The 26,767-nt window shown below is 43.5% G+C and overlaps 1 protein-coding gene and 1 pseudogene across 1 annotated transcript in view; both read right to left on the bottom strand.

Annotated features, from left to right (window-relative positions):
* Window positions 1–12,670: 12,670 nt before the first annotated feature.
* LOC108931913 (NACHT, LRR and PYD domains-containing protein 12-like) overlaps window positions 12,671–26,767 on the bottom strand; it is a 324,390-nt gene continuing 310,293 nt past the window's right edge. Inside the window, 6 exon segments of the mRNA XM_029252810.1 lie at window positions 12,671–13,200; window positions 16,077–16,123; window positions 16,280–16,456; window positions 16,577–16,753; window positions 17,434–17,610; window positions 17,695–17,871. Coding sequence (XP_029108643.1) covers window positions 12,671–13,200; window positions 16,077–16,123; window positions 16,280–16,456; window positions 16,577–16,753; window positions 17,434–17,610; window positions 17,695–17,871 — 1,285 coding nt within the window.
* Window positions 21,600–24,787, bottom strand: LOC108931912 (NLR family CARD domain-containing protein 3-like; annotated as a pseudogene).

The following is a 26,767-nucleotide window of genomic DNA, read 5'->3' as shown; positions in this document are numbered from 1 at the left end:
CCAAATACATGCAGTTCAGGTGAATTAATGACAATAAATAGTTTGTTGTGTGTCTGTGGCTACCCTGCAATAGACTGGTGTCCTGTCTGGGTTCACCCCTCCAAGTCTTTCCCCCAGTGCTTCTGGGATAGGCTGTTTAACTGAGACTCAATGCTAACACAAGGGTTGAGTAAAGCACAAACCTATATGTTCAGAATGTAGACAATTGTGATCAGACAGAAGCAAGAAATAAAACTAGGATGGCCAGTTTAGACACACCCAAACATGTTTAACACATCTATTAATTTAGCTGGAGCTTTTCTCTAAAGCACCTTACAATGTAAAGCTACTTTCAGTTATTTACCCATTTTTACAGCTCAGTACTTTGTACTGCGGGGATGTGGTGGTGCAGTGAGTTGGACTGTTTCCTGTTCTCCGGTGGGTCTGGGGTTTGAGTCCTGCTTGGGGGTGACTTGCGACAGACTGGCGTCCTGTTCTGGGTATGTCATCCCCCCTCCGGCCTTACCTCCTGAGTTGCTGGGTTAGGCTTCTGCTCCCTGCGACCCTGTCTGGGACAAGCAGTTTGTGTGTGTGTATATATATATATATATATATATATACGTATGTATTTTGTACTAGAGCAATGGAAGGTAAGTACCTTGTTCTAGGGTAGTACAGCAATAAATGAGACTCAAAGCTGCAACCTTCGGATTTGAAGACTGCAGCTATAACCATTTTGATATTACCTAATCCTGCATAAAACACATGTAAAGAGAATCTGTCTAGATGTAGTTTTGGAGAATACTGCATTGCTATATCTCACAACAGGTGCTTTTGAATTTATACAGCGCAGAATTCGTGCTTTTAAGGTCTTTTGTCTTTACTGAGCAGTGTGTAATTATATTCCACAGGCACTCTGCTCTGTCTTGGGATAAGCAGTTTCAGACAATGTGTGTATGTGAGATCATTGCCAAATTCAGTCAGAAAAAGACATGTTTAAAATACACTCATTCACTGTGAGGAACTATTTACCCTAGTCAGGGTTGGAGTGGTCTGGAGCCTTTCCTGGAAAAATATGACATCACCCAGAGGAAACCTGCTTCACCTAGTAACACAACTATAACTTTCTATGTAAAACACATAATTGAATTAATCACACTTTGGGCTGAAAAAAGTATGCATTACAAACCCTTGTATTTGTTGAGACAGCAATGCAGCCCCAGTGCATGATGCTCCCTCCACCATGCTTCAAGGCTTTGATGTAAACAGACAGGAAAATGGTTCAGTTTTTGAGTCATCCATCCACAGAACATTACTTCAGAAGCATTTTGTCACATCTAGGTGGTTTTTTACAAACTTGGGGTTGAACACATTTTTTTTTTTTTTTCTGAGAGCAGCAGTTGTTTCTTCCTGTGTGTCCTTGTCATCTAGGAAGATATTTTTTGTCTCCCATCTGACCTTATCATCTAGGAAGATAGAAAGCGGAGGAGTTGGAGTGGACCCAACAGCGGATGCGTTTATTAGACAGACAAACAAGGAGCAGGCAAGAGACGTTCTCAGGGACAGGCGTAAGTCGAGCGATGTACAGACATTGTTCTTTAGGATGAGACAAGAGACAAAGTTGTAGCAGCAGAGAAAAGGGTCAGAAGTCAGGACGAGAAACAGAAATAAAGGAGATCGCAAGAATAGCTGATGCAGTTGCTCTCTAAGAGGTTCCATGACCTGGTGTGCAAGTACAGCCTCTTTATACCCTGCCTCTCTGATTAGTGGCAGGAGAAGACGTGAGGCACGAGGTCATGGGTGTGACACCTTCTATGAAAACTACTTTTGTCACTGTTTTTATAGTGGGCATACAAACAGAGACTATGGCAAGTTCAGGGAATTTCTACAGGTCCCTTTTCACACTCAGGTTTTTTTTTTTTACTTTCTTTAGCACTGCATGCTGCAGTCTTGCTGTGATCTTTTGAGGATGCCCAAAAAATGCCTTCAGGAGGAAACCAGAGCACCCAAAGGAAACTCATAGAGACACAGGGAGAACATGCAGACCCCACACAGACTGAGGGAGGATCAAACCCACAGTCTCTCGCACTACCCAGGCACTGTGAGACAGCAGCTGTACTCGCTGTGCCACTATGCTGCCTCTAACAGTATGGTGCTACATAAAACAACAGAGCTACCTACACAGACAACACGGACTAGATGATAAAGCGTACGCGTGCAAGATATTAACATAAGATCAAGTGTAAATGTGTGGCAAAATACTGTGGTAGTTCCTGTCACCAAGACAAATTCCTTGTATGTGTGAACATACTTGGCAATAAAGCTCGTTCTGATTCTGATTCATGGTGGCACAGTGAGTAGTGCTGCTGTTTCACAGTGCCTGGGTGGTCCAAGAGAATGTGGGTTTGATCCCTGCTCAGTCTGTGTAGAGTTTGCATATTCTTCCCATGTCTGTGTGAGTTTCCTCCCACAGTCTAAAGACATGCTGCTCAGGTTCCCTGTTGGTGTATGAGTGTCACAGAGAGAGTGTGTTCACTGAAGTATATATGGATGAGTGACCCATTGTAAGTAGTATATCTAGCAGTGTGTCACCATAGTGAATAAGGTGTGTGGGCTAGTAATACTACATAGTATCAATCGTTAGTTGCTTTGGACAAAAGTGTCTGCTAAGTGAATAAATGTATTTAACACAAAATAAGGTGTGTAAGATGAATTGGTAAAGCAACTCTAAGTGCTGGTTAGAGCAGCTGTGGTAAAAACAGCTGCTGGAAAAATCAAAGAAAAACTCCTTTGGCTGGAACAGAACAAAAAAAGTGATGGTTCAAAATATTACCAAATTAGTTCAAATATGAGTTAATTAAAAAGGATAAAACAGAAAATGTTTAAAAACTACACTCTAACTTATAACATGAAAATACAATAGTGAGCTCTCTCCACCATTTGTTCTTGCCAGTAACAAATCAGCATCTTTACTCTCCAGCATCAGTGTCTGATATTCTGATAAAAAAACTACAGTTCTCTTTATGGCACAAACACTCTGCTCTGTCTTAGTTCTCCGAACTAATGTTTACATTCTTGCTGTGACTGACATTTTTTGCCAGTGCAGAATGCATCATAACACCACATCATCACCTTCCCTTGGTTTCTATATGGATCATCACATGCAGAGGGAATGAGCACAATAGATCTTTTCCACTGTTCTGATGCATTTGTTTTTTCTTGCCTTATGCCTGTGTTAAAGAGCTCCGTGTCATTGTGTGAGCACTTTATAAAAATAAATTGAATTGAACTGAATTGGTGGTGGTGCGGTGGCGCAGTGGGTTGTACCACGGTCCTGCTCTCTAGTGGGTCGGGGGTTCAAGTCCTGCTTGGGGTGCCTTGTGATGGACTGGCGTCCCGTCCTGGGTGTGTTCCCTCCCCTCCAGCCTTATGCCTTGAGTTGCTGGGTAGGCTCTGGTTCCCTGCGACCCTGTATAGGACAAGCGGTTCTGAAGGTGTGTGTGAACTGAATTGAATGTTTTCACTTCACACACTGGTTTCTGTGGATACCATACAGCCCACTGACCAACTTAGTGTAAGTTTTCAGCGATCAATGAAAACCGTAGGATGATTGTACACTTTGCTGGTGAACTTTTCCCAACAGCAGAAGTGAGATTTTTTAAGACACTCTGCACATGAGGTCATTATACTTTACGTCCATGTCAATCTCCCATCCAGACTCGAATTCAGTTCCACAATGTTTACAATTCCTGACCAGCATTCAATAACAACATGAAGAACATTGCAAATGTTCATAGACAAAATCTTAGAGATTTTTTTAAGGCATAATATTTTATTATGGGGGTGCGGTGGCGCAGTGGGTTGGATCACAGTTCTGCTCTCCGGTGGGTCTGGGGTTCGAGTCCTGCTTGGGGTGCCTTACGACGGACTGGCATCCCGTCCTGGGTGTGTCCCCTCCCCCTCTGGCCTTACGCCCTGTGTTACTGGGTTGGCTCCGGTTCCCTGCGACCCTGTATGGAACAAGCGGTTGTGTGTGTGTGTGTGTGTGTGTGTGTGTGTGTGTGTGTGTGTGTGTGTGTGTGTGTGTGTGTGTGTGTGTGTGTGTGTGTGTATTTTATTATAGAATGTAACCTGTGTTACTAAGCTTTCATTGACTGATTGTATTGAAAGAGGTCCTAAAATGAGATGTTAACATCTGTCAAAAAAATAAATTGAGCCTTGTTTCAACAAATAACACACAAAATTTTACATTATCATATGTGTGGTGTTAAATTTGATAGAAGCATGACCTAGATGTATGCTTTGATGATTATACATGGTTAAAATTTAAAATGTATACTTACAATGTGTTGCGGCTTAACTAAGTCAGTAAAGTACTAAACAAGCTTGTTGTGACACTCAGAAGTGACCAAACACGTGCAAGATGAGGTGGTGCCTGTATATGTGAGATATGATATGAAATAAGGTCAGCAAGAGGTAGGGTGTTAACTGCTTCTGGTTCCACAAAAAGAGCAGAAATCAGTAAAGAAGAAAGTTCCAAGAACCAAGAAGTGGAAAAGTTATACAATTATACTATACAATTTTATATAGTAATATGCCTGTTTTCGCACCCTGAAATGAATTATGTATGAGCTTTGCAAATACACACACACACACATTTTCAGAACCGCTTGTCCCATACGGGGTCGCGGGGAACCGGAGCCTACCAGGCAACATAGGGCGTAAGGCCGGAGGGGGAGGGGACACAGCCAGGACGGGACGCCAGTCTGCCGCAAGGCACCCCAAGCAGGACTTGAACCCCCGACCCACTGGAGAGCAGGACCCGGTCCAACCCACTGTGCCACCGCGCCCCCGCGCCCCCCAGCTTTGCAAATAGAAGCAGGCAATTAAGACTGATTGGGGAGACACCCAGTTTCCAGGCTTCACATTGGTAAGGTTTGTAGATGGTTTTGATAGGAAAGGAAATGAAACATTCACTTCGTGACGTGGATGAATATTACAAGTGTTAAGACAGGACAAGAAATAATTCATCAGCAACAGCTACAATTACTGCTGCACCCATGTACCTGTAAAAAAAGAAAACCATAAAAATGTTAGTAAAACTCAATAAAAAGAGGAGGTGAGGAATCATGAAAAGGTGCAAGTTTTTCCACTGAAATTGTAAGATACCCTCCTTATCCCACTAAATCTTCACCATTTATTTAATTTTAACTGAGGGTCACAACAGCATACAGACAAGGAAAGTATACTGAGAAATTGTAAATATGTATAAATAAATATTCCATACTCACAGAATGAGGGTCAAATTGGCCACATTGTGACGTTAGACCATGGTCCAGTGACTTTGAAAAAGACTGATTTGATGTAATCACAATGAAAATCCAGTTGAAATTTTCTGGCTGCAGCTCCATAATATCCTGCCTAATGACGAGAGACAATATTGTAATTATATTGATTCACTGTATTTCTCACAATATGGTACAACTCACACACACCGCTTGTCCCATACAGGGTCACAGGGAACCGGAGCCTACCCGGTAACACAGGGCGTAAGGCCGGAGGGGGAGGGGACACACCCAGGACAGGACACCAGTCTGCCGCAGGGCACCCCAAGCGGGACTCGAACCCCAGACCCACTGGAGAGCAGGACTGTGGTCCAACCCACTGCGCCACCACACCCCCCATGGTACAACTAAATCATGATTATTTTCAAAGTGTTTTCTCCAGGCATATACTGTATACTGTAGCAGTCCCTTTCGGAATCCTAACACTCACCACTCACTGGTTCTGTGCAGGTCCTTTGTGTTTTGACAAGGAGACAGTACAATCACACTGCACGTAGTCAGTTCCTTACTTCAGGAGCATTCATTAAAGCTAAAAAATAATCATGGAATAAAGCACAGGTGTCAAACTCAAGGCTCGCGGGCCAAATCCGGCCAATTCATCCATCCATCCATCCATCCATCCATCCATCCATCCATCTTCTGTCCCGCTTGTCCTAAAAGGGTCGCGGTGGCAGCAGGGAGAGCAGAGAGGCCCAGCCGCCCCTGTCCCCCGCAACTTCCTCCAGCTCAACCTGGGGGATCCCCAGCCGTTCCCAGGCCAACTGTGAGATATAATCCCTCCAGCGGGTCCTGGGCCGACCTCAGGGCCTCGTCCCAGTTGGCCGTGCCTGGTATACCTCCAAAGGGAGGCACCCGGGGGCATCCTTATCAGATGCCCGAACCACCTCAACTGGCTTCTCTCAATGTGAAGGAGTAGCGGCTCTACTCTGAGTTCCTTCTGGATGTCCGAACTCCTCACCCTGTCACAAAGAGTGAGTCCCAGCACCCTGCGGAGAAAACTCATTTCGGCTGCTCGTATCCGCGATCTTATTCTTTCGGTCATCACCCAGAGTTGATGACCATAGATGAGGGTAGGGACGTTGATGGACCGGTAAATGGAGAGCTTCGCCTTATGGCTCAGCACCCCCTTCACCACTACAGTCCGGTACAGCAATCACATTACTACTGCCACTGCTCCCAGTCTGTGGCCGATCTCACGTTCCCTTCTTCCCTCACCCGTGAACAAGTGGAGAAAAGGCACAACCTTGGCGGAGTCAAACACCCACACTGAACAGGCCTGACTTAATGCCGAGTATGCGGACACAGCTTTCGCTCCATATGTACAAGGACCGAATGGCCCGCAGCAGTGGCCCCGGTACCCCATACTCCCGAAGCACCTCCCACAGAATTTCACGGGGAACACAGTCATGGGCCTTCTCCAAGTCCACAAAACACATGTAGACTGGATTAGCAAATTCCCATGCCCCTTCAATGATCTGTGAGAGGGTAAAAAGCTGGTCCACTGTTCCACGGCCAGGGCGGAATCCGCAATGTTCCTCTTCAATCCTCTTCCTTCCTGGATCAGGGCCTTGGCGTGACGGAAGGGCTTGCGTGATCTAGGGATCTCCAGAGCTATGTCGTCGGGAACATTATGCTCCTGGTAGGGTTTCCCAAGGCAAACAGGTCTAGAGTGAAGAACCAGACTAACACAATCCAAAAACCTCCATGAAAAATGGAAACAGAAGAATGTTTACCCTGCCCAGAATAGGGTCACCAGGCCCTACTCCTGGAGCCAGGCCTGGGGGTAGTGTTCCTAGATGAGCGCCTGGTGGCTGGGCAGCCCACGTAGCCTGGCTGGGCTCAGCCCGAAAAGGCATCCTGGGGGGGCCATGTGGGCCCACGTGGGCTCACCACCTGCAAGGTTCAACATGGAGGTCTGGTGCTATGTATACCTGGCAGTGGGGTGGGGTGGGGTGGGGTGGGGTGGCGCATGGAGTCAAGGCCCCTTGTGACGAAAACTGGCTCTTGGTATGTGGAATGTCAAATCCGGCCCGCCCCCTCATTTTATGTGGCCCGCAAGAGCTTAGAAATTATTTAATTGTTATTATAAATTTTATTTTCGGGACCTGAAAACGCATCTCAATTTTATTACCTGCGTGATGAAGGCATCTACCCAGTAGACGGCAATGTCTAGATATCTGTTTTTTCCTGCAGCGGCGTTCTAGTGGAGTGATATAGCAAAAAAGAATACGAATGCACCTATGATCATGTCGAATAAAAGAAAAGTTGATGCAGAGGGGAGGCTATTTAATGAGAGATGGGAAAGCGAATACATGTTTGTGCTTAATGGAAACAAGCCGGTGTGTCTTCTTTTCTACCAGGCCGTGGCCGTGCTCAAGGAATACAATTTACGACGGCGCTAAGTATGCTAACCTTAGCTACCAAGAAAAGGTTCAAGAATTGAAAAACAGCCTGCGTTCTCAGCAGAATTTGTTTGCAAACGTTTCTGCAAAAAATGATGCAGCAGTGAAAGCCCGGGCTTCCAAGTGTTTTTCAGAAGGTGAATTTTAAAGCAGTGTATGCTGAAGATATGACGTGAGCAGGTCAGGTGTGCCCTGACCAGAAACAGCCTGGTGTTTAACAATGTTAGCTTGTCAAGGAATACTATTGCGGACCCAGTCAGGGAACTAGCGGGAAATCTGACGACACAGCTGGCTGAAGAAGTGTGCAGTTTTCTGGTGTTTTTGTTAGCTGTTGACGAAAGTAGCGACATTACTGATAGATACGGCACATCATGTTTCCTTGATCAAAGCTTCTGTCATAATGATCTCAGCAGATTAGCTGTTGGAACAAAAACAGTTTCTATGCCACAGACTGCACCTTGGATCAGAGCACAATTACCATACTTTTGCCCCTTTCAACTGTGACCAAAAAAGTTAAAGTAATTCATGGGGCTTGTTATTTTTTTCTATTATGGTAAAATGTACTTTATTATTCACTTGATTTTGAAATTTTGTTCTTTCATGTATAAGTAACGATTTTTTCTTAATTTCATGAATTAATTTAATTTAGAATATCAGAGAAATCTGAGCGTGTACTCACAGCACAAGCAAGTGTTTTTTGTTACCACATTTATTTTTTTAAATAAATACGTCTGGTGTCTGAAGAAAGCCAGGGTGTCCACTACAGTCCTAACCACTTTCTTCAAGTGTGCTGTGAAGTCCGTCCTCACAGGGTGTATTACATCCTGGGGTGGCAGCTGCTCCATACAGGAAAAGAAAGCCCTACAGAGGGTGGTCAAAACAGCTCAGGAATCATCGGCACACAGCTACCAGCAGTCGAGGTCACCTACACCACATGCTGCCTCAGAAAGACGATGCGCATCATGAGAGATCATAGTCACCTCGCACGGCCACTCTTCTCTTCCCTACCATCTGCAAAACAGCTTAGGTCTATTCGAACCTGCACAGCTAGGTACAGGAACAGCTTTTACCCCACTGCTGTAAGACTATACAACACTAACCAATGTGCCACCTTTAGTAACTAGAGTTGGACTGCTACTCCCAAGCACGTTGGTGAATTACACTGCTGCTTTAAACATTCACATTATCATTCTCTCGTTCTGAGTTCTCTGACTGTCAACTGGCATTATTATTACTACTGTTACCATTATTTATTGTTATTGCTGTCACTGCTGCTATTGTTATTTACTGTCATTGACACTGTTTCGTTTGTCATTGTTTTGTTTGTGCAGTACTTCTATTATTCTTGCCCATAGTCTGAGGAGAAGCATTCAGGAAGATTTTCATGATACGTGTACATGGTACTTGTATCTATGACAATAAACTTGAAACTTGAAACTTACTGTAGTTGTACACTTGAATACACTTTTTCATTATTTGTCCTGGGCTTCTACTTTCAAAGCTAGGTATTAATTGAGTTATTACCAAAACCAGTAGTAATCGAATGCAGAGGTAATTATGCAATGTAATAAAAGAGTAGATATATTCATATAGTCTTACAGTTACAACTGGCGCTTTGAGAGCAACCATAATGCTGATGTGGCCCGGGATGAAATTGAGTTTGACACCCCTGCTAGGAGAACTTCAGTGTTGACAATATTTCTGTATGTGAAATATCTGAACACTTTTCAAGGTCTAGGAAACACAGTTCACATACACTTTAATCACACACACACACACACACACGCAGAAGCTACTTGTTCAAAGTGGTGTCATGGCGAGCCAGGGCCTAGTCCAGCACCGCAGGGCGCAGGGTTGGGAACACACCCAGGATGGGACATCGGTCCGTCACAAGGCACCCCAAGCAAGACTTGAACCCCAGACCCAGAGGAAACCTGGACCCATCCAAACCCGCTGAGCCACAGCACCCCCTCCCTTTAATAATATATAATATATTTAGAAATATATACATTTTATGCACACTGACTCCTGAACTTACAAACACAAGAGGGACTGGAAGTCTTTTCATATTTTGATTTGTTTGTAGCTCCAAAGTCACTTTTACTGCAAAGTTACATTCAATAAAAGCTGGAAAATACCATACAATAATACACAGGGAAAGATGTTCAAACCCTTGTCCCAAAATTAAGAGGGCTGGACACAAACCAACCATGCCACCAGTACTCCATCCCTCCTAAGACCTTATATACCGCTCAGCCCACCTCAGAATATCTCCCTCCACCTACAAATCAGCCCACATCATGGATATGTACTATCCTCCTTGCCGGGAGCCACCGTGAGCACTTTGCCTGGGTTGTCAAGTGGGCACCTTCATTTTACCAACATTTTTCATGGATTATATTCTATAAAAACTTAAAATAATTACATTCATTCAGCTGATGCTTTTCTCCCCAGGATCCTGCAATATCCATTTGTACAAGTGAATAACTTCACTGAAACAATTTAGGATAAGAACCTTGCTCAAGAGTACTACAGCTAGAAGTGGGATTCAAACCTATAACTTTTGGTTCCAAAAGTAGCAACACTCATTTTGCCAAGCTCCTCAGCTAAGAGTCTGAGAGTGATGATTGACTCAAGTCTTTCTCTCAGCAAATTGAAGCCACAACCCAGACCTGCAGCGGCATCCTGCATAACATCCGTGTGGCCTGAGCCACCCTTGGACGCATTTTCTTCCAGGACGGAGACAGCTCCCCCAGCCGGTACTTTTGCCTACCTCCTTGGCTATGAGTCCCGGAGTGATGATTAACTCTACAGTAAAACAGTGCACAGGGAGGACAAATGCTGTAATTAAGTGAGACTTTGGAGGACGGAGGGTAAGAAGTATGTGCTGATGTGTTACACCAGGGTTGTAACTGTGGTAAGATTTTTGTGCTGTGTGTGGTAATTTTGGAACTCAGTGTACAGGTGCGGTAAATGACTGTAATCATCTAGTCCAAGACTGGTGTATCGCTGATTGGACAGTAACAGCTGTCGGGCGTGTGTGTGTGTGTGTGTGATGTATTTTGTTTAATATTCGTTGTCACTGACGAAGGTGTTGTTATCCTTTATGCTTTATGTTCTGAATTTATGAAGGATCGTTTGATGGAAGTGATGATGGGACTCTGTCCGTGGTCCTTGTCCTGTAGTTTTGGTGCCGAAATGGTTTTACAGAGAAATGTCCATTGTGTCCAGATGTATATTTGGTCTGTTTTTAAAAGCTATATTAAATTTAATATAGTTTGGATGGGGGGGATAATCTGTGTACCAGTGTACACCAGTGTACCTGTGTCTGTCAGGAAAGTGTTTCCAGCTGCCGCGTAGTGTGGTCACGCAGGACAGGTGAGGTAAACAAGGAGGGCAGGTAGGCAGCAGAGGCACAAACGGACACCGCGAGGAGACACTGCTGCTGCTGTTTCCCCTCGGTCAGGTGGAGCAGGTCGGGCTGGATCCGAGTGACACGGGTCCCTCCTTCCGAGCTTCAGCACCAGGGGCGTAGCTACATGGTGGCCGTGGGTGGCCAATGCCACCCCTGACTGAAGCTCGGCCACCCCTCTGGCCACCCCTGTTGTACAAAGCACTCTGACCACACTGACAGGTGACTTTTTTCGCTGCTCAAACTTGTATGAGGTACATAGTGTGCGATGCTATTAGACTGAAGAGCTGCGAACCACCCGCATGGCACAAACATCCTCTGTGTGTAGGAGGGAGAAGTAGTAGCAGGAAAATTCAATTTCAGCACCGTTACTGTAGCCAAGCTCAGCGCAAATGAGCAACGCAAGAGGATAGGGTGTTGAGGAGAATAAAATCAGTGTTGTTTACCTACATTTCACTCATGTCCATTTCGTGAAAGTTTGTTGAAGTTGAGGTACTGCGATCTTTCATCATGAGAAACAAATGTTAGCTTAATATCGCGTAACTTAGGCTTAGCTACGTTAGCTAAAGTTACTGCAGCTGCAGTGCTAGCTAGCAAATTTTTAAAAATAGTGTTACCACATAAATGTTGCTACATCGTACACTTACCTTATGAGTCGGTCCCTTTTTTGTAAGTAGCGGTTCAGTTTAATAATAATAAAAGTGTTTCTTGATAGGTGTGCTTGTCTAAACTGTAGAGAGCATGAACTCACATGAGCATGAATATACAAATATATACAGTATATACACACATATAAAAGTGACACAAAGTTTAGGATGTATAAACATAAATATGTGTAAAACCCACGAACACGTTCATCAGCCATGTTCACTGTGCTCGCGCACGAGTCTCGCCACCTGCGGCCGCAGCCTCACCTGCGCACGTGCGCGCTTTGTCGTTGAAACCCACATCTGCACAGGCGCCCCACACCCTCAGAGCCGTGCTGGAGGATCACGTGTCTCACAGTGCAGTGAGATGAAGAAGGTGGTGGTGACAGGTCAGTCTTCATCTCTGTGAATATGCTTGATGATACATTTTTGTGTACAGTATTTGATTTTTTTTCTTAATAGAACGTACATCTCTGGATTCTTTATTCTCAGATCATTTTAAAGTTGGAATGGCAACTGATGAAAAATAAATAAATGTGGAAGAGTCCGGTTCACTGCTCTCTGCTATGTTGGGTGATGAAAGTGATGTGTTCGGGAGAGAGACCCTGGAGCAATTAGCTCGAAAGTCTTATTGTATGCGATTATTAACAACACTGTTGTTAACAGCTGTACAGTTCAGGCAGAGTTTGACCAGCAGTAAACGCCATCAGTGGGTCCCACTTCAGTTTGTTATTCATCCAGCTAGTAATTAAGTTTATTACCGTGAGTTAGTCACTCCCTGAATGAAACATTAAAATCAAACAAAATGAATACATCCCAGTCTAAATCACACCAACAATAAAACATTGGTAATAAACCAAAACGGACCCAGGATACCGGTATCTTCTATTCCATCTCACACAGGAACACTGAGGAATCCACACCAACCCAAAATGCAGGACAGAGGGGCTCAGTGAATGTGGAGGTGAACTTGTACAGGAGGGTCAGTTCACCAGAGGAAACGCTGTAGAAGGACAGAGCGCCGGACACACAGTCCACATACACTCCTACTCTGGAGGAGGGGGGTACAGGTATTTCAGTGTGTGTCTTATTGTGACTGACAGTGTATCTCTTATTAGTACAGGACAGAACCCAGGACTTGTCATTGTTTCCAAGCACAAAGTCAATAATGTTTCTTTTCCTCCCAATTCCTTTATAAGTCACTCCTATTTGAGCCCCATTTCCAGTCCACTGAACCTCCCAGTAACCGCGACCAGACGCACACTCTACACACAGAACTTGGGGCCAACAGTCAAATCTGTCTGGATGATGAGGATGTTTCTGTTTCTCTTCACTCCATGTCACCTTCGTGTTGTCCTCAGACAGATACAGGTGTGTGTTTGCTGTGTTGGGGTCCAGTGTGAGCTGGTAGTAGTCTGCAGATGAGACACAGTTAAAACACAGTAAAAATAGTGTTAAATGTCTACATTAAACACAAATTTCACCAAATTCTGTTAATGTAACCCTGTGAAACTACTATTGGTGTAGTGGGTTCAAAATTGGGTGTATAAAAGGAAAGAGACGGCACCCGAAAACTTTTTTTTTTTTTTCTGTGTTCTGCTCGGTTGTTGCGGAACAGTTTATAATTGACCAGTGTGTGAATGCTGTTCAATAATAGATCCTGTAAATGCCTTTGGCAGTGAAAAGGAACCTCTGGTTCTGTCAAAAGATGAGATGAGAAGCCACCGCCGGAACCGGTTACACGCTAACTCGCGTCTGATCTCCTTATCACTTTTCAGTTCACTCCCACTCAGGCACCTTTGTTTGAGAGTGGGCTAACAGGGGCATCTGTATCAGACAAACTGACATGATTTTTTATTATTATTTAATTTTATTTTTAATTATTTTATTCTTACAGGTTATTTATAACATGTTAGTGACATATCCTTTTTGGGAAATTTCCATATTTCAATAACTGAAGTTTATTATTTGGTTGGAACTCAGGACAGTAAATATCTCTCTGAGCCCAAGATTAAATCTCTCTGAAATTCCAGCTGACCTTGTGTGATCATTCAGTCACCAGGTTACAGATGAACATTTGTTTTCTCTGAGCTCAATGTCACTTTGGAGAAAAGTGTCTCATGAATGAATAAATGTAAATGAAACCATATTACAGTTTGTTTTTGTAGTGAACTTTCAGTTCTCACTGTTAACTTTGTGTTACTACATGTATGTAAATATAAGGCAGCATTGCAAACTGATTGTAGCGTCCGGACGGGAGTCCGACACGGACGCGCGTTGCTATTACGTCCAAACACAGACGAAATATAAAATGACTTCACGTGCAGTGTGATGTTAAAAGTGTACTGTGCGTATTGTAAGACACTCGGTGGAAGTGAAACAGGAAACACGAGACCAGGAAACACACACGGTGTTTGAACTACGGTGAACAGTGAAACGCTAATCTGTGAGTATGACCGCAACCCCGAGACGTGACGAAATACCGGACAGGAACGATAGACCAGGACTGAAGAACAAGAGGCAGGAACTGACGAGACGGGCACTCGGGACTGGAACATGCACACCTAGGAAACAGATTGTGGGAACAAGAGACTACGAATCACCAAGAGAGCACAATAGAATCACTGATTAAGAATCCGCAAGTAGTTCTGCTCCGCTGGCTCCTTTTATACCTCCATGTCCTACGAGACTGTGAGGTGATAGGTAAGCGTTAACTAGCGGCACTGAGTGGCGCCGCCTCTGACCAGGAGGGGCAGTGACCCCGTGGGACGTGACACTGATGGGCAGGACAATTTCAATATTTTACACTTTCAAACAGTTACTTCACAAGAATTTAAAAACTTACAGTACACTGAATGTCTAAAATTATTATCTTTAACCATTTTATCCTGAACACAACTAGGTGTCAACAGTAAAAAACTGCATTCACAGCAGATTGACTTTCACAAACTCAGAATAAAACATTGAACAGTTTTACAGTAATTGTCACAACCCCTGGAGATAATACCCTAGTAAATCCTAAATACACACCTCACTAGAACACTCTAAACGAAAGAGGTCAGTGTGCACTGGTCATGGGGTCACAACCCTGGAAAAATTCTCAGACCGACCACCAGGGCTCCTGGCAGGGGACACACACACACACACACACACGTTCCAAGTGGGGGTCGCAGCAAACCAGAGCCTAACCTGCTAACACTGGGGGACAGGACACCAGTCCATTACAAGGCAACCCAAGATGGACTTGAGCCCCAGACCCACCAGAGAGCAGCCACAGGCCAATGCCACTACACCACTGTGCACCCGCTTGCAGGATGCTGACAGTCGGAAACATACCGGTGTTCAACTCACCATGTGTCCTCACACACAGCTGTATATAGGTTTCACCTTTGCTCTGGATTACTAGAAAATCTCTGCACTTGCATTCAAATAACTCCAGGAAAAAATATGACAGTAATAAGTTTCCATTTATTTTCTACTGTTAAATTCAATTCATAGGTGTTGATTTTTTACAATTATTAATCTAATTACAAATTATTTATTTGACTATTACATTGATTCTGATTTTAACTCCATTGACTTTATCTCCTATTGTTATTTCTATTATATTATTAATTATTTATCTCTGTATGCTTTTCATGTGTGTCTGTGATATGTCCTGCTGTAGAAGTTTCTGGAACAGTGTGTTTGTGCTACTGGTAAAACTCCAAGTGCAACTGGGTGAAGACCTTGGAAGGTCTGCATGTCTTGTACAAGGACATAAGACAGGTTGAGCAGTAGAAAAATACACAGGACAGATGTGCAAGTGTGTGTATCTGTGATGGAGAACATTTGGTGAAAACTGCAGTGAACCAGCTTGTTCAATTTATTGTGCCTCATTATTTCAGAACCTTGAAAAGATCAGCTGCAACACAGGAACCTTACACACACCTCACAGTAAAATACGTTACAAAGCATAATGCTGAGATGAAGAAAACAGGTAGATAACATAAAATTCACTCATGCATATAATAGCTATGTGTGTGTGATTTGTAGAGCAGAGTACAGTGTGTTCGCTGAAGTGGAAATACAGCCCAGCAGCTGATGTTCATCGACAACAGTGTTATATGTGTATAGAATAAACATCAGGGTAAGCAAGTGATGTGGATCTGATCTCCTTCAGAAAACACTCCCAAGTGTCCTGACATCAGTGACACAGCAGTGATGAAGAACACATCAGTCAGACACAGAGGAGGAAGTCACACACACACCATCATCTCTGAAGGCAACTATTCAGGACAAACACACTTACATTTCCTTGGTCCTGGTCTGATCCTGCACTGTCCACCATGGTCCACACTGTAGGAGAAGCAGAAGGACACACAGTGACTGAGAGACACACACAGCCTGTCTATGAAGTGTGTGTGGAAACTCAGAGCCCTGTGACATGTACGAGGGTCAGCAATAGTCACTCACACACACACACACACACACACACACACACACAGTACTTACTGCAGTATCTCCAGTTGACAGTGTGGATCCTCCAGTAGATCACAGAGCAGCTTTACTCCTGAGTCTCCTGGGTGATTGTAGCTCAGATCCAGTTCTTTCAGGTGTGAACTGGGGTTTGAATGCAGAGCTGAAGCCAGAGAAGCACAGCCTCCCTCTGTGACACAACAGCCAGACAGTCTGTAGAGACACACACACACACACACACACACACACACACACACACACACTGAACAATGTATTCTCACTGATACACACATTACTGATCATGTACAGTGTTTATTTCCCAGTAGCACTGACCTCAGTATCTCCAGTTAACAGTGTTTGTTCCCCAGTCCAGCAGAGAGTATCTTCACTCCTGAATCCTGCAGGCCATTGTCACTCAGGTCTAACTCTCTCAGGTGTGAACAGGAATTTGAGGTGAGAACTGAGGCCAGAGCTTCACAGCATCTCTCTGTCAGTCCACACTGGTTCAGCCTGGAAATTCTATTGTTTCAAACATTTGACATGATGAAATATTCAGTGTGTTTTAAAATCTTTGAAGTTCATCGGTTGTTCTGTGTAATAAGAAAAAATGTGTAATAAGACACAGATGTGATAACTGACACTGATGTTTGAAAACTGTTTTTTTAAGATGGGGGAATGCTGTGGTACAGCAGATTTGGCCGGGGCCTGCTCTTTGGTGTGTCTGGGGTTCGAGTCATGCTTGAGATGCCTTGTGGCAGACTGGCGTCCTGTCTGTGGTGTATCCCTGGCCTGCCGCAACCCCGCCAGGGACAAGCGGGTGTCGACAGTATGTGTGTGTGTTTTAAGACAAGTTAAAAAATTGTTTTAAATGCATTTAATATAATAAAGGTGCGGTGGTGCAGTGGGTTGGACCACAGCCCTGCTCTCCGGTGGGTTTGGGGTTCGAGTCCTGCTTGGGGTGCCTTGCGACGGACTGGCGTCCCGTCCTGGGTGTGTCCCCTCCCCCTCCAGCCTTACGCCCTGTGTTACCGGGTAGGCTCCGTGACCCCGTATGGGACAAGCGGTTCTGAAAATGTGTGTGTGTGTGTGTGTGTGTGTGTGCATTTAATATATTTCTCTATCCAATATAATATTAAAATTGTATTAAGCTTTAATGATAGTCTCACACACACACACACACAAGTACTTACTGGAGTGTCTCCAGTTTACAGTGTGGATCTTTCAGTAGATAGGAAAGCAGCTTCACTCCTAAGTCTCCTGGGTGATTGTAGCTCAGATCCAGTTCTCTCAGGTGTGAACAGGGGTTTGAACGCAGAGCTGAAGCCAGAGAAGCACAGCCTCCCTCTGTGACTCGACACAGTGACAGTCTGCAGGAAGAGACACACACTGAACATTGTCTTATCACTGACATTACTGATCATGGACAGTGTTTATTCCCCATTCGTACTAACTTCAGTGTGTCCAGTTTACAGTGTTTGTTCTCCAGTCCAGCAGAGAGTTTCTTTACTCCTGAATCCTGCAGGTCATTGTCACTCAGGTCTAACTCTCTCAGTTGTGAACAGGAGTTTGAGGTGAGAACTGAGGCCAGAGCTTCACAGCATCTCTCTGTCAGTCTGCACTGGTTCAGCCTAAATAGGAACAAATATTATTTTTAGCTGCCAGTTGAGAAAGTTTGGGACATATTATTGTCTGCATAGAGGGGGTGCGGTGGTGCAGTGGGTTGGACCGGGTCCTGCTCTCTGGTGGGTCTGGGGTTCGAGTCCCTCTTGGGGTGCCTTGCGGCGGACTGGCGTCCTGTCCTGGGTGTGTCCCCTCCTCCTCTGGCCTTACACCCTGTGTTGCTGGGTAGGCTCCGGTTTGCCGCGACCCCATATGGGACAAGTGGTTCAGAAAGTGTGTGTGTGTGTGTGTGTGTTTTGTCTACGTACATTATGAGATGTATGTCGCTTTGAAGAAAAGCATCTGCTAAATGAATAAATGTCATGTAAATGTGTATATTTTAAGCTTTCTTAACATAAGATCAGCAACTCTTGCTGTAAAATCCTGAATACTGTAAATGAAACAATGAAACTATTTCTATATTTTATAATACTTGGTTGGTGAGAGTGTGGCATGATTGCACAGCGAGCAGCACTGCTGCCTCACACCATTTGAGCTCTTCATGCGTAGGTCTCAGTCAGTGTGTGTGGTCTGCATGTTCTTTCAGTCTGTGTGTGTGTGTGTGTAGCTCCCCTAGGACTGATTGACAGTAACAGTCAGTGACTTTGGGATAGGCTCCAGTCCACCACAACCCTGTTCAAAATGAGTAGTTAGTGAAAATGTGTGAATGAATTTAAAGTTTACCATTATTCTATTCACGTAGTGAGTTACAGTAACTGCTCATTCTAATAATTTACCAGGTTTTTCTGCTTTAAATTGTTATCTACATTTATTTATTTATTTAAATTTCATTACTTAATGTTTGTTGCTTTCTACTGTATACAAGCCATCTACCTACAAACTCCATTTCCAGACAAGTTGAGATATTTTCTAAAATGTAATTTAAAAAAGAATTTCTTTAACTGACAAAAGTACAAAGATTTTCAATGTTTTCACTGACCAACTTGACTGTATTTTATATATATAAACAAATTCAGAATTTGATGCCTTCAACACATTCAAAAAAAGTTGGGACAGGGGCATGTTTACCACTGTTACATCACCTTTCTTTTTAAATACAGTTTTTAATCATTTTGGAAGTGAGGATACTAATTTTTCTAGTTTTGCAAGTGGAATTTTTGCCCATTTTTGCTTGATACAAGACTTCAGCTACTCAACAGTCCATGGTTGTCATTGTCTGATTCTCTTCTTTGTGATGTACCATACATTTTCAGTAGGAGACAGATCTGGACTGCTGGCAGGCCACTCAAGCACATGCACTCTGTGTCCACAAAGCCACCCTGTTGTAGCACGTGCAGAATGAGGCCTGGCATTGTCTTGCTGAAATAACCATTGACTTCCTGGGAAAAGATGTTGTCTTGATGGCAGCATACTGTATGCCTCTCTAAAATCCCAATATACGCCTGCGCATAAATGGTACCTTCACACATACGCAAGTCACCCATGCCGTGGGCACTGACGGACCCCCATACCATCACAGATGCTGGCTTTTGCACCTTTCACTGCTAACAGTCTGGATGGTTCTTGTCGTCTTTGGCACAGAGAACTCAACATCCATTTTTCCCGAAAACAAGCTGAAACGTGGACTCATCCGACCACGGCACACATTTCCATGACGTTTCAGTCCATCTGAGATGAGCTCAGGGCCAGAGATCTCAGCATAGAACTGATGTATGCTTTCCTCCTTGCATAATAGAGTTTCAGGTTGCATTTCTGAATGCAGCAGCAGACTGTGTTAAGTGACAATGGTTTGCTGAAGTACTCCCGAGCCCATGTGGCTATATTTGTTACAGTAGCATGACGGTTTCTCATGTAATGCCATCTAAGAGTTCGAAGGTCATGCCTTGCCATTCACACACTGAGATTTCTCCGGAATCCATGAATCTTTTCACAGTTACATGAATATTATGTGCTGTAGATGGTGAAAGACCTAAATCCTTTGCAATCCTGCATTGAGAAATGTTCTTTTTGAACTGACTGACAATTCTCTCATGAAGTCTGGCACAAAGTGGTGAGCCATGAGCCATCCTTGTCTGCAAAGACTGTGTCTTCGGTGGATACTCCTTTTAGACTCAGTCATGAAACCCTCACCAGATACCAGTTCCCCTGCTTATTGTGGAATCTTCCAAAATGGTGTTACTTGAATATTCTATAAACTTTCACTCTTATTTTGCCTCTGTCCCAACTTTTTTGGAGTGTGTTGATGGCATCAGATTTGAAATTTGCTTATATTTACAAAATACAATCAAGTTGGTCAGCCAAAACATTAAAAGTAATACCTTTGTACTTTCGTCAGTTAAATGAAGGTTCAAGAGAATTTACGAATTTTACTAAATACTTTTTTAAATTGCATTTTTGAAAATATCCCACCTTTTCTGGAAATGGGGTTTGTACAAACACAATTATCTCATTCAGTGTATGATGACCATAAAATGTTTTATTTGTGTATGTTATACACACACACACACACATTTTCAGAACCGCTTGTCCCTCACGGGGTCACGGGGAACCGGAGCCTACCCGGCAACACAGGGCGTAAGGCCGGAGGGGGAAGGGGACACACCCAGGACGGGACGCCAGTCCGCCGCAAGGCACCCCAAGCGGGACTTGAACCCCAGACCCACCGGAGAGCAGGACTGCGGTCCAACCCACTGCGCCACCGCACCCCCTGTGTATGTTATATTTTGCTCAAATCATGCATTGATGGTCATATAGCTTTTTTTACAGTGAGTTAATGATATTTGCGAAAATTGGTTTGGAGTTTTCGAATGGGCTGGAACCACATTATTATTTTTTCCATTTCAGATAATGGGAAACAGGCTTTCACTATCTGGAACTTCAGTATCTACACTCTTTTTGGGAACAGATTAATTTCATAAATTGTGGATGGCTGTAGCTTGATAATCATAAGCAAACATCACCATCTTCAGCATTTTGTAATGTATGGTAGTTATATTGTTTAATGACACCTGATCATCCATTGTCACCTCGCATCAAGTGCCTGATGTTGAAAAACCAGAAACACACAGGCAGATGCACAACAATTACCAACAGAGGTAGAATACTGATGTAATATTCTTGAGTAAGGGAATCCTCCAGAATGGGTCAAGTGAACATACAAATAAGTCTGGAAAGGTCAAATACTTCAAATGACTTTGAATGAAAATATAAGGTTCTTAAAACATTGCTCCTCAAAGAAATCAGAAGACTTAATCTTGACAAAACATTCAGCTCAGTATTTAAACATAGCTCATGCTCAGAAATTATGCAAAATCAGCTTTAAATCTAGGCAAATGGTTTCAGATGAGTATAGAACTTGTTCTGTAAAGACATAGTGATTTAACTCTAGGTTAGGAGAGTGTTAATGTCAGCACCGATGACAGAAAAGTTAGATTGATTTGGAATATAATGAATCAATAGTCTGTAGGTCACATGTAGACACATCTCTCCAGCCATCCATCCATTTTGATGAACCGCTTATCCTGATCTGGATCACAGTGACATGGAGCCTATCCAGGAACCACTGGGCGCAAGGCAGAAGGCGGTACCCATACCTTATTATCATCATGTACAGTTGACTGTTGTTCTACCAGCTACATACTAACCATGTGCAGGACCCTATAGATAACTGCTGGTTCAATAATAGCTGCTGGATCGTCATTATTCCAGATTACTTCTGGACCCTTCTTTGAAATACTTACAGAGCACTTCTGGAGAACTGGACCGCAGGCATCAGTCTCAGCAGCCCTTCATCTGATCTGGTGTACTTCTTCAGGTCAAACACATCCTGCTCCTCTCTTGATGTCAGTAAAACAAAGACAAGAGCTGACCATTGACCAGGTGAGAGCTGCTGTGCTGACATATCTCCTGAGTTGAGGTATCTTTGGATTTCCTCCACCAGAGTGTTGTCATTCAACTCATTCAGACAGTGGAACAAGTTCATGGATCTTTCGGCAGGAAGTTTGTCCATGATCTTCTTCTTAATGTACTTCACTGTGCTCTCGATACTCTCAGATTTTCTCTCTGTCTGTGTCAGCAATCCTTTTAACAGACTCTGGTTGGACTCCAGTGAGATGCCAAGCAGGAAGCGGAGAAAGAGGTCCAGGTGTCCATTATTACTCTCCAAGGCCTTGTCCACTGCACTCTTATGCAAATGGTATAAGTTCTTCCTTTGGAACAACCATTTAAATCTTCTAAAATGACTTTGGTCAAGCAGATTCTTTTTGTGCTCTCTATATGTATCAGACACAAATAAAGCAGCAAGAAATTCCTGGATGCTCAAATGCACAAAGCTGTACACGATCCTCTGAACCATTAAATCTTCTGTTTTAAAAATCTGCGTGCACAACCCAGAGTGCACTGAAGCATTTGTGACATCAATCCCACATCTGTTCAGATCCTCTTCGTAAAATATTAGGTTTCCCCTTTGCAGCTGGTTAAAAGCCAGTTTGCCCAGTTTCATTATCATTTGTTTCTCTCTTTGCAGCGAATACTTTTTCATCATCATGCCAGTCTGAATGAGAAGGAAGCATGTGTACATTTGTGTGAGAGTTGTGGGAGTTTTTCCACTGTTGTCTTTTCCCAACATCTGCTCAAGAACAATGGCTGAAATCCAGCAGAAGACTGGAATATGACACATGATGTAGAGACTCCTTGATGTCTTCATATGACAGATGATCCTGTTGGCCAGGTCCTGATCACTGAACCTCTTCCTGAAGTACTCCTCTTTCTGAGGATCATTAAACCCTCGTATCTCCGTCATCTGGTCAATATACTCTCCAGGGATCTGACCGACTGCTGCTGGCCGGGAGGTTATCCACAGGAGAGCAGAGGGAAGCAGGTTGCCTTTAATTAGACTGGTTATTAGCACATCCACTGATGTTGGCTCTGTTTTATCACAAAAGTTCATATGATCAAAATTCAATGGAACTCAATTTTCATCTAGACCATCAAATATTATCACTATTTTCTGCTTTATAGCCTTTTCACTTGATAATTTGTCTTTAATTTCAGGATGGAAATAATGAAATAGCCCAAGAAGACTGTATTGTTTGTCTTTTATCAAGTTGAGTTCCCGAAAAGGAAGTACAAACATTAACTGAATGTCACAATTTGTTCTTCCCTCTGCCCAGTCAAGGACAAACTTCTGCACAGAGACTGTCTTTCCAATACCAGCAATGCCCTTTGTCAGCACAGTTCTCACTGATTTGTTTTGACTGGTCAAGCATCTAAAAATGTCATTGCAATGGATTTTGGTCTCTTCTGTAGCTTGACTCATGGACTGAGTCTCAATGTGCTGCACCTCATGTTCGGTATTGACTCCTTTGTTTTTCCACTCAGTTATGTACAGCTCTGTATAGATATTGTTGATGTAGATTTTATTTCCATGCAGAGCCACTCCTTCAAATATGCATTCATATTTCCTTCTGAGACTGTCTTTCAGATCATCTTGAGCTGTGTTCTGGCTTTCAGCTACAGAAGAAAAAAGAAGTCTAAGACAAATTGCAGACCATCTGATTCTAGTCTTAATGTCTGTATTTTCACAGTCTCTCACACACACATGTGCACACACTTACTGACAGAGCCATGATCATCATGGAATCTTATTTTGGTTTCAGCTATAGGAAAATAAAGAAATACAGACAGAAAACACTGCAAGTCCTTCACAAGTCCCACACAGACAGTACAGAATGATGTGTAAATGTTTCAATGTTCACACACAAACACACTGTCTCACCTGTAGAGACAGAATCCATAACCAGATAAGGACAGTTCTTCTTCAGTGATGTGTAAAAGGCAGATTTAACTCTGTCACCTCCAGAATCCAGGGCAATGTACAATTCTCTCATCTTATCCTGACTGGTCCCAACACTCCTCAGTTTACTGTATGTCTCCTTGTGGATCGTGTTACTCTGCAGCAGCTCATCAGCAATGGGCATGACCTCCACAACACACTGAATGAGATCCGCTCTGTTACTGTTCACATATTGGACACCTGGAATGGAGGAGGGAAAATGGTCAATCATTAAGTTTTCAATGAAAGAAACAAGCTGGGCTTCAGTGTTCATAACTATTTAATCCCTATTTCTGTCTGTTGTGCTTTTAATTTAATGTTTTGTGCCTCATTTTAGAGAAGTATCTGGAAAATGCTGAACTGCAATTTTAAAACGGAAATAAAACTGTTCCATTAATGTATTGTCACTCAGAAGAAAAGAGAATCAAATTTTTCACTCTACTGCTGTGACTCCATAGAGTGAGTGAGAGACACATTGTAAATATCAACAGTTAAAAATTCATCATATGCTCTTTAAGCAAAACATGTGGTTTAATGTCCTTACTCCGAAAACAGGCTTGGTAAATTTTTTAAAATCTTTCTTCAGAATGTAGTTTATTTGTTCCAACGTGTCCAGAATGTGGGTTTATTAAATTCCCACAGTGTCCAATTACAATGCACAGTATGCTGGTGCAGATATATGTTTTTAATTTGGTGTAGACGTGATTTAGTTGGAAATAAAGATGAATGGGAAACTTGCTCTTTACATCTTCCCAGGGGAGAAAAAAATCACTAAGGTTGTGCCTGATTTTCACACATTAAATGTATTATTATAATATCTCACCTTCCTTGATTTCATCATTCCTGTCTGAAGCAGGGAGACCTTCAGCCATTGTGGACAACTATCAACACAGAGATGATTAGTTAACAGGTCACATAGAAGGTGTCACTCCTTCAACCACACCCCAGCCGAACACACCTGGCAGGTATCAGCGGGATCGAATATAAAAAGCCGCACAACCGTTCCCAGGTTACAGAATCTCTTTGAAACAAGTCGCCTTTGTGTTTCCTTACTGCATCTTTACCTTGCCCGACTTCTCGCTCTCGTTCATGCTCCTGATTCCTCGTCCCAGCTCCTGATTTCTCCGCCTTTGAATGCACTGCTTTGCTCTTCGACGACCTCGGATCAACCCCAAGAACAACATTTGCTCTTCGTTTCTTTGACCCACACCTGTCCCTGACCATGACCCTCGTCCTTTCCCTTCGGAGAGAAATGAAAGATCCCATATTTGGGTCCTACCTCCCACTTTCTGGCTGTGTGTGTGCAACAGAAGGGCTTATGTGAAATCACTAATATCATAGCAGGTTCATTTGCCTGAAACCCACAACCCTGGAGCTGTTGTTCAGCAACTCTATCATGGATATTGGGTTTTTCTAGAAAAAAAAAAAATGTAGAAAAATATTGAGTTATGTAGACACTTCTGTACTCCAGAAATATAACATGGATGTTAAGTTACACATGAATATTACAAACTGCAAAATCGAAAGCCCTATCATCAGATCTCTAGTGCTCTTCACAATATTGTTACATAATTTATTCAATATTTTCTGGATTAAACATTAAGAGTAAAGGGTGCAAAGACAGGCATGCAGAATTCTTTGTGTTGTATGTCTCCTAATTTATCTGACTGTCATCATATTTTGTACAAAATGGAATTTCTTGAGGGGGGGGCGCAGTGGTGCAGTGGGTTGGACCGGGTCCTGCTCTCTGGTGGGTCTGGGGTTTGAGTCCCGCTTGCGGTGGACTGGCGTCCCGTCCTGGGTGTGTCCCCTCCCCCTCCGGCCTTACGTCCTGTGTTGCTGGGTAGGCTACGGCTCCCCACGACCCCATGTGGGACAAGCGGTTCAGAAAATGTGTGTGTGTGTGTGGAATTTCTTGAGGGAAGTGTTAGACCAACCCCACATACATCACCCTGTCTGAGAAAAAGGTCTTCAGCCTGCTGTCACATCTTCTGTAAACAAGTTTTTTTCTATATCAACTTCAATTATGTAGTGCGGAGTGGGTGTGACTCCATCTCCCTGGTGGGAATATTCTGTTCTCCCTCTCCACCTGCATGATCTGTCCTCATTTGAATGTCATACTGTCTCTGTCACTGCTTTGCACTGATCACTCTTGTTCTGTTTGTTCTTTATCACTCTCCTGATCGTCTCCGCTGCTTCTTGGATGACCTTGGCAACTTGTTGAGCTCTCTCCCAGGGGACAATGCTCCGTTGATCCTTCTGGGTGACTTCAACCTGCATGTCGATGACATTCATGGAAGTTGCCTTCTCTTGCTTCGACAATCCTTCGATCTCTCCCTGTTCCAATCCTCTGCTACTCACAAAGTGAGCAACTGTCTTGACCTTGTATTTTCCCGCAAGTATGGCTGTCCTGCCCTCTCTGTCACTCCGCTGCATGTCTCTGATCACTTCATTTCCTTTCAACTCTGCCTCACCACTAATTCCTCGCCTCTTTCTGCATCTGTTGTCACCTTCTGCCACAAGTTAAAATCTCTCTCACCTTCCTGCTTTGCCTCTGCCACACTGTCTGCTCTCCCTTCTGCTGCACAATTCTTGGATCTATTCAACAGACGATGCCACTAACACATTCCTCTCTTCCTTATCTTCCACCCTTAATTCTCTCTGTCCGCTATCTTCCAGAAAAAGCAGACCCCAGTGCTACCCCATGGCTGACAAATACCTTACATGGTAACAGGACCAAACTCCGGACTGCAGAGTGAAGATGGTGAAAATTCAAGACTCGCTTGGACCTGGATGCCTACCAATTACTCTTAGCTTCTTTTCGCTCTGCCACCGCACTACATTTTGCACCTCCCCCCACCTCAGGGGACACACACCATTTCCCACTCTATCTCCCCAAAGGGGGGATATCAACTGGCAACTGCAGTGCACCATCATCTTCTTTACCAGAGTACACCTCACGCACATAAACATCCAGCTCCTTCTTCACCCTTAACATCCCAGACTTCTCCTTACCCAACAGAGCCTTCATAAACTTGAAAAGATCTCTGTAAAACACCACCTTGTCCCAT

This window comes from Scleropages formosus, chromosome 6 (genome assembly GCF_900964775.1).
Source record: "Scleropages formosus chromosome 6, fSclFor1.1, whole genome shotgun sequence".
NCBI lineage: Eukaryota > Metazoa > Chordata > Actinopteri > Osteoglossiformes > Osteoglossidae > Scleropages > Scleropages formosus.
This window is presented reverse-complemented; position numbering and strand designations above follow the sequence as displayed.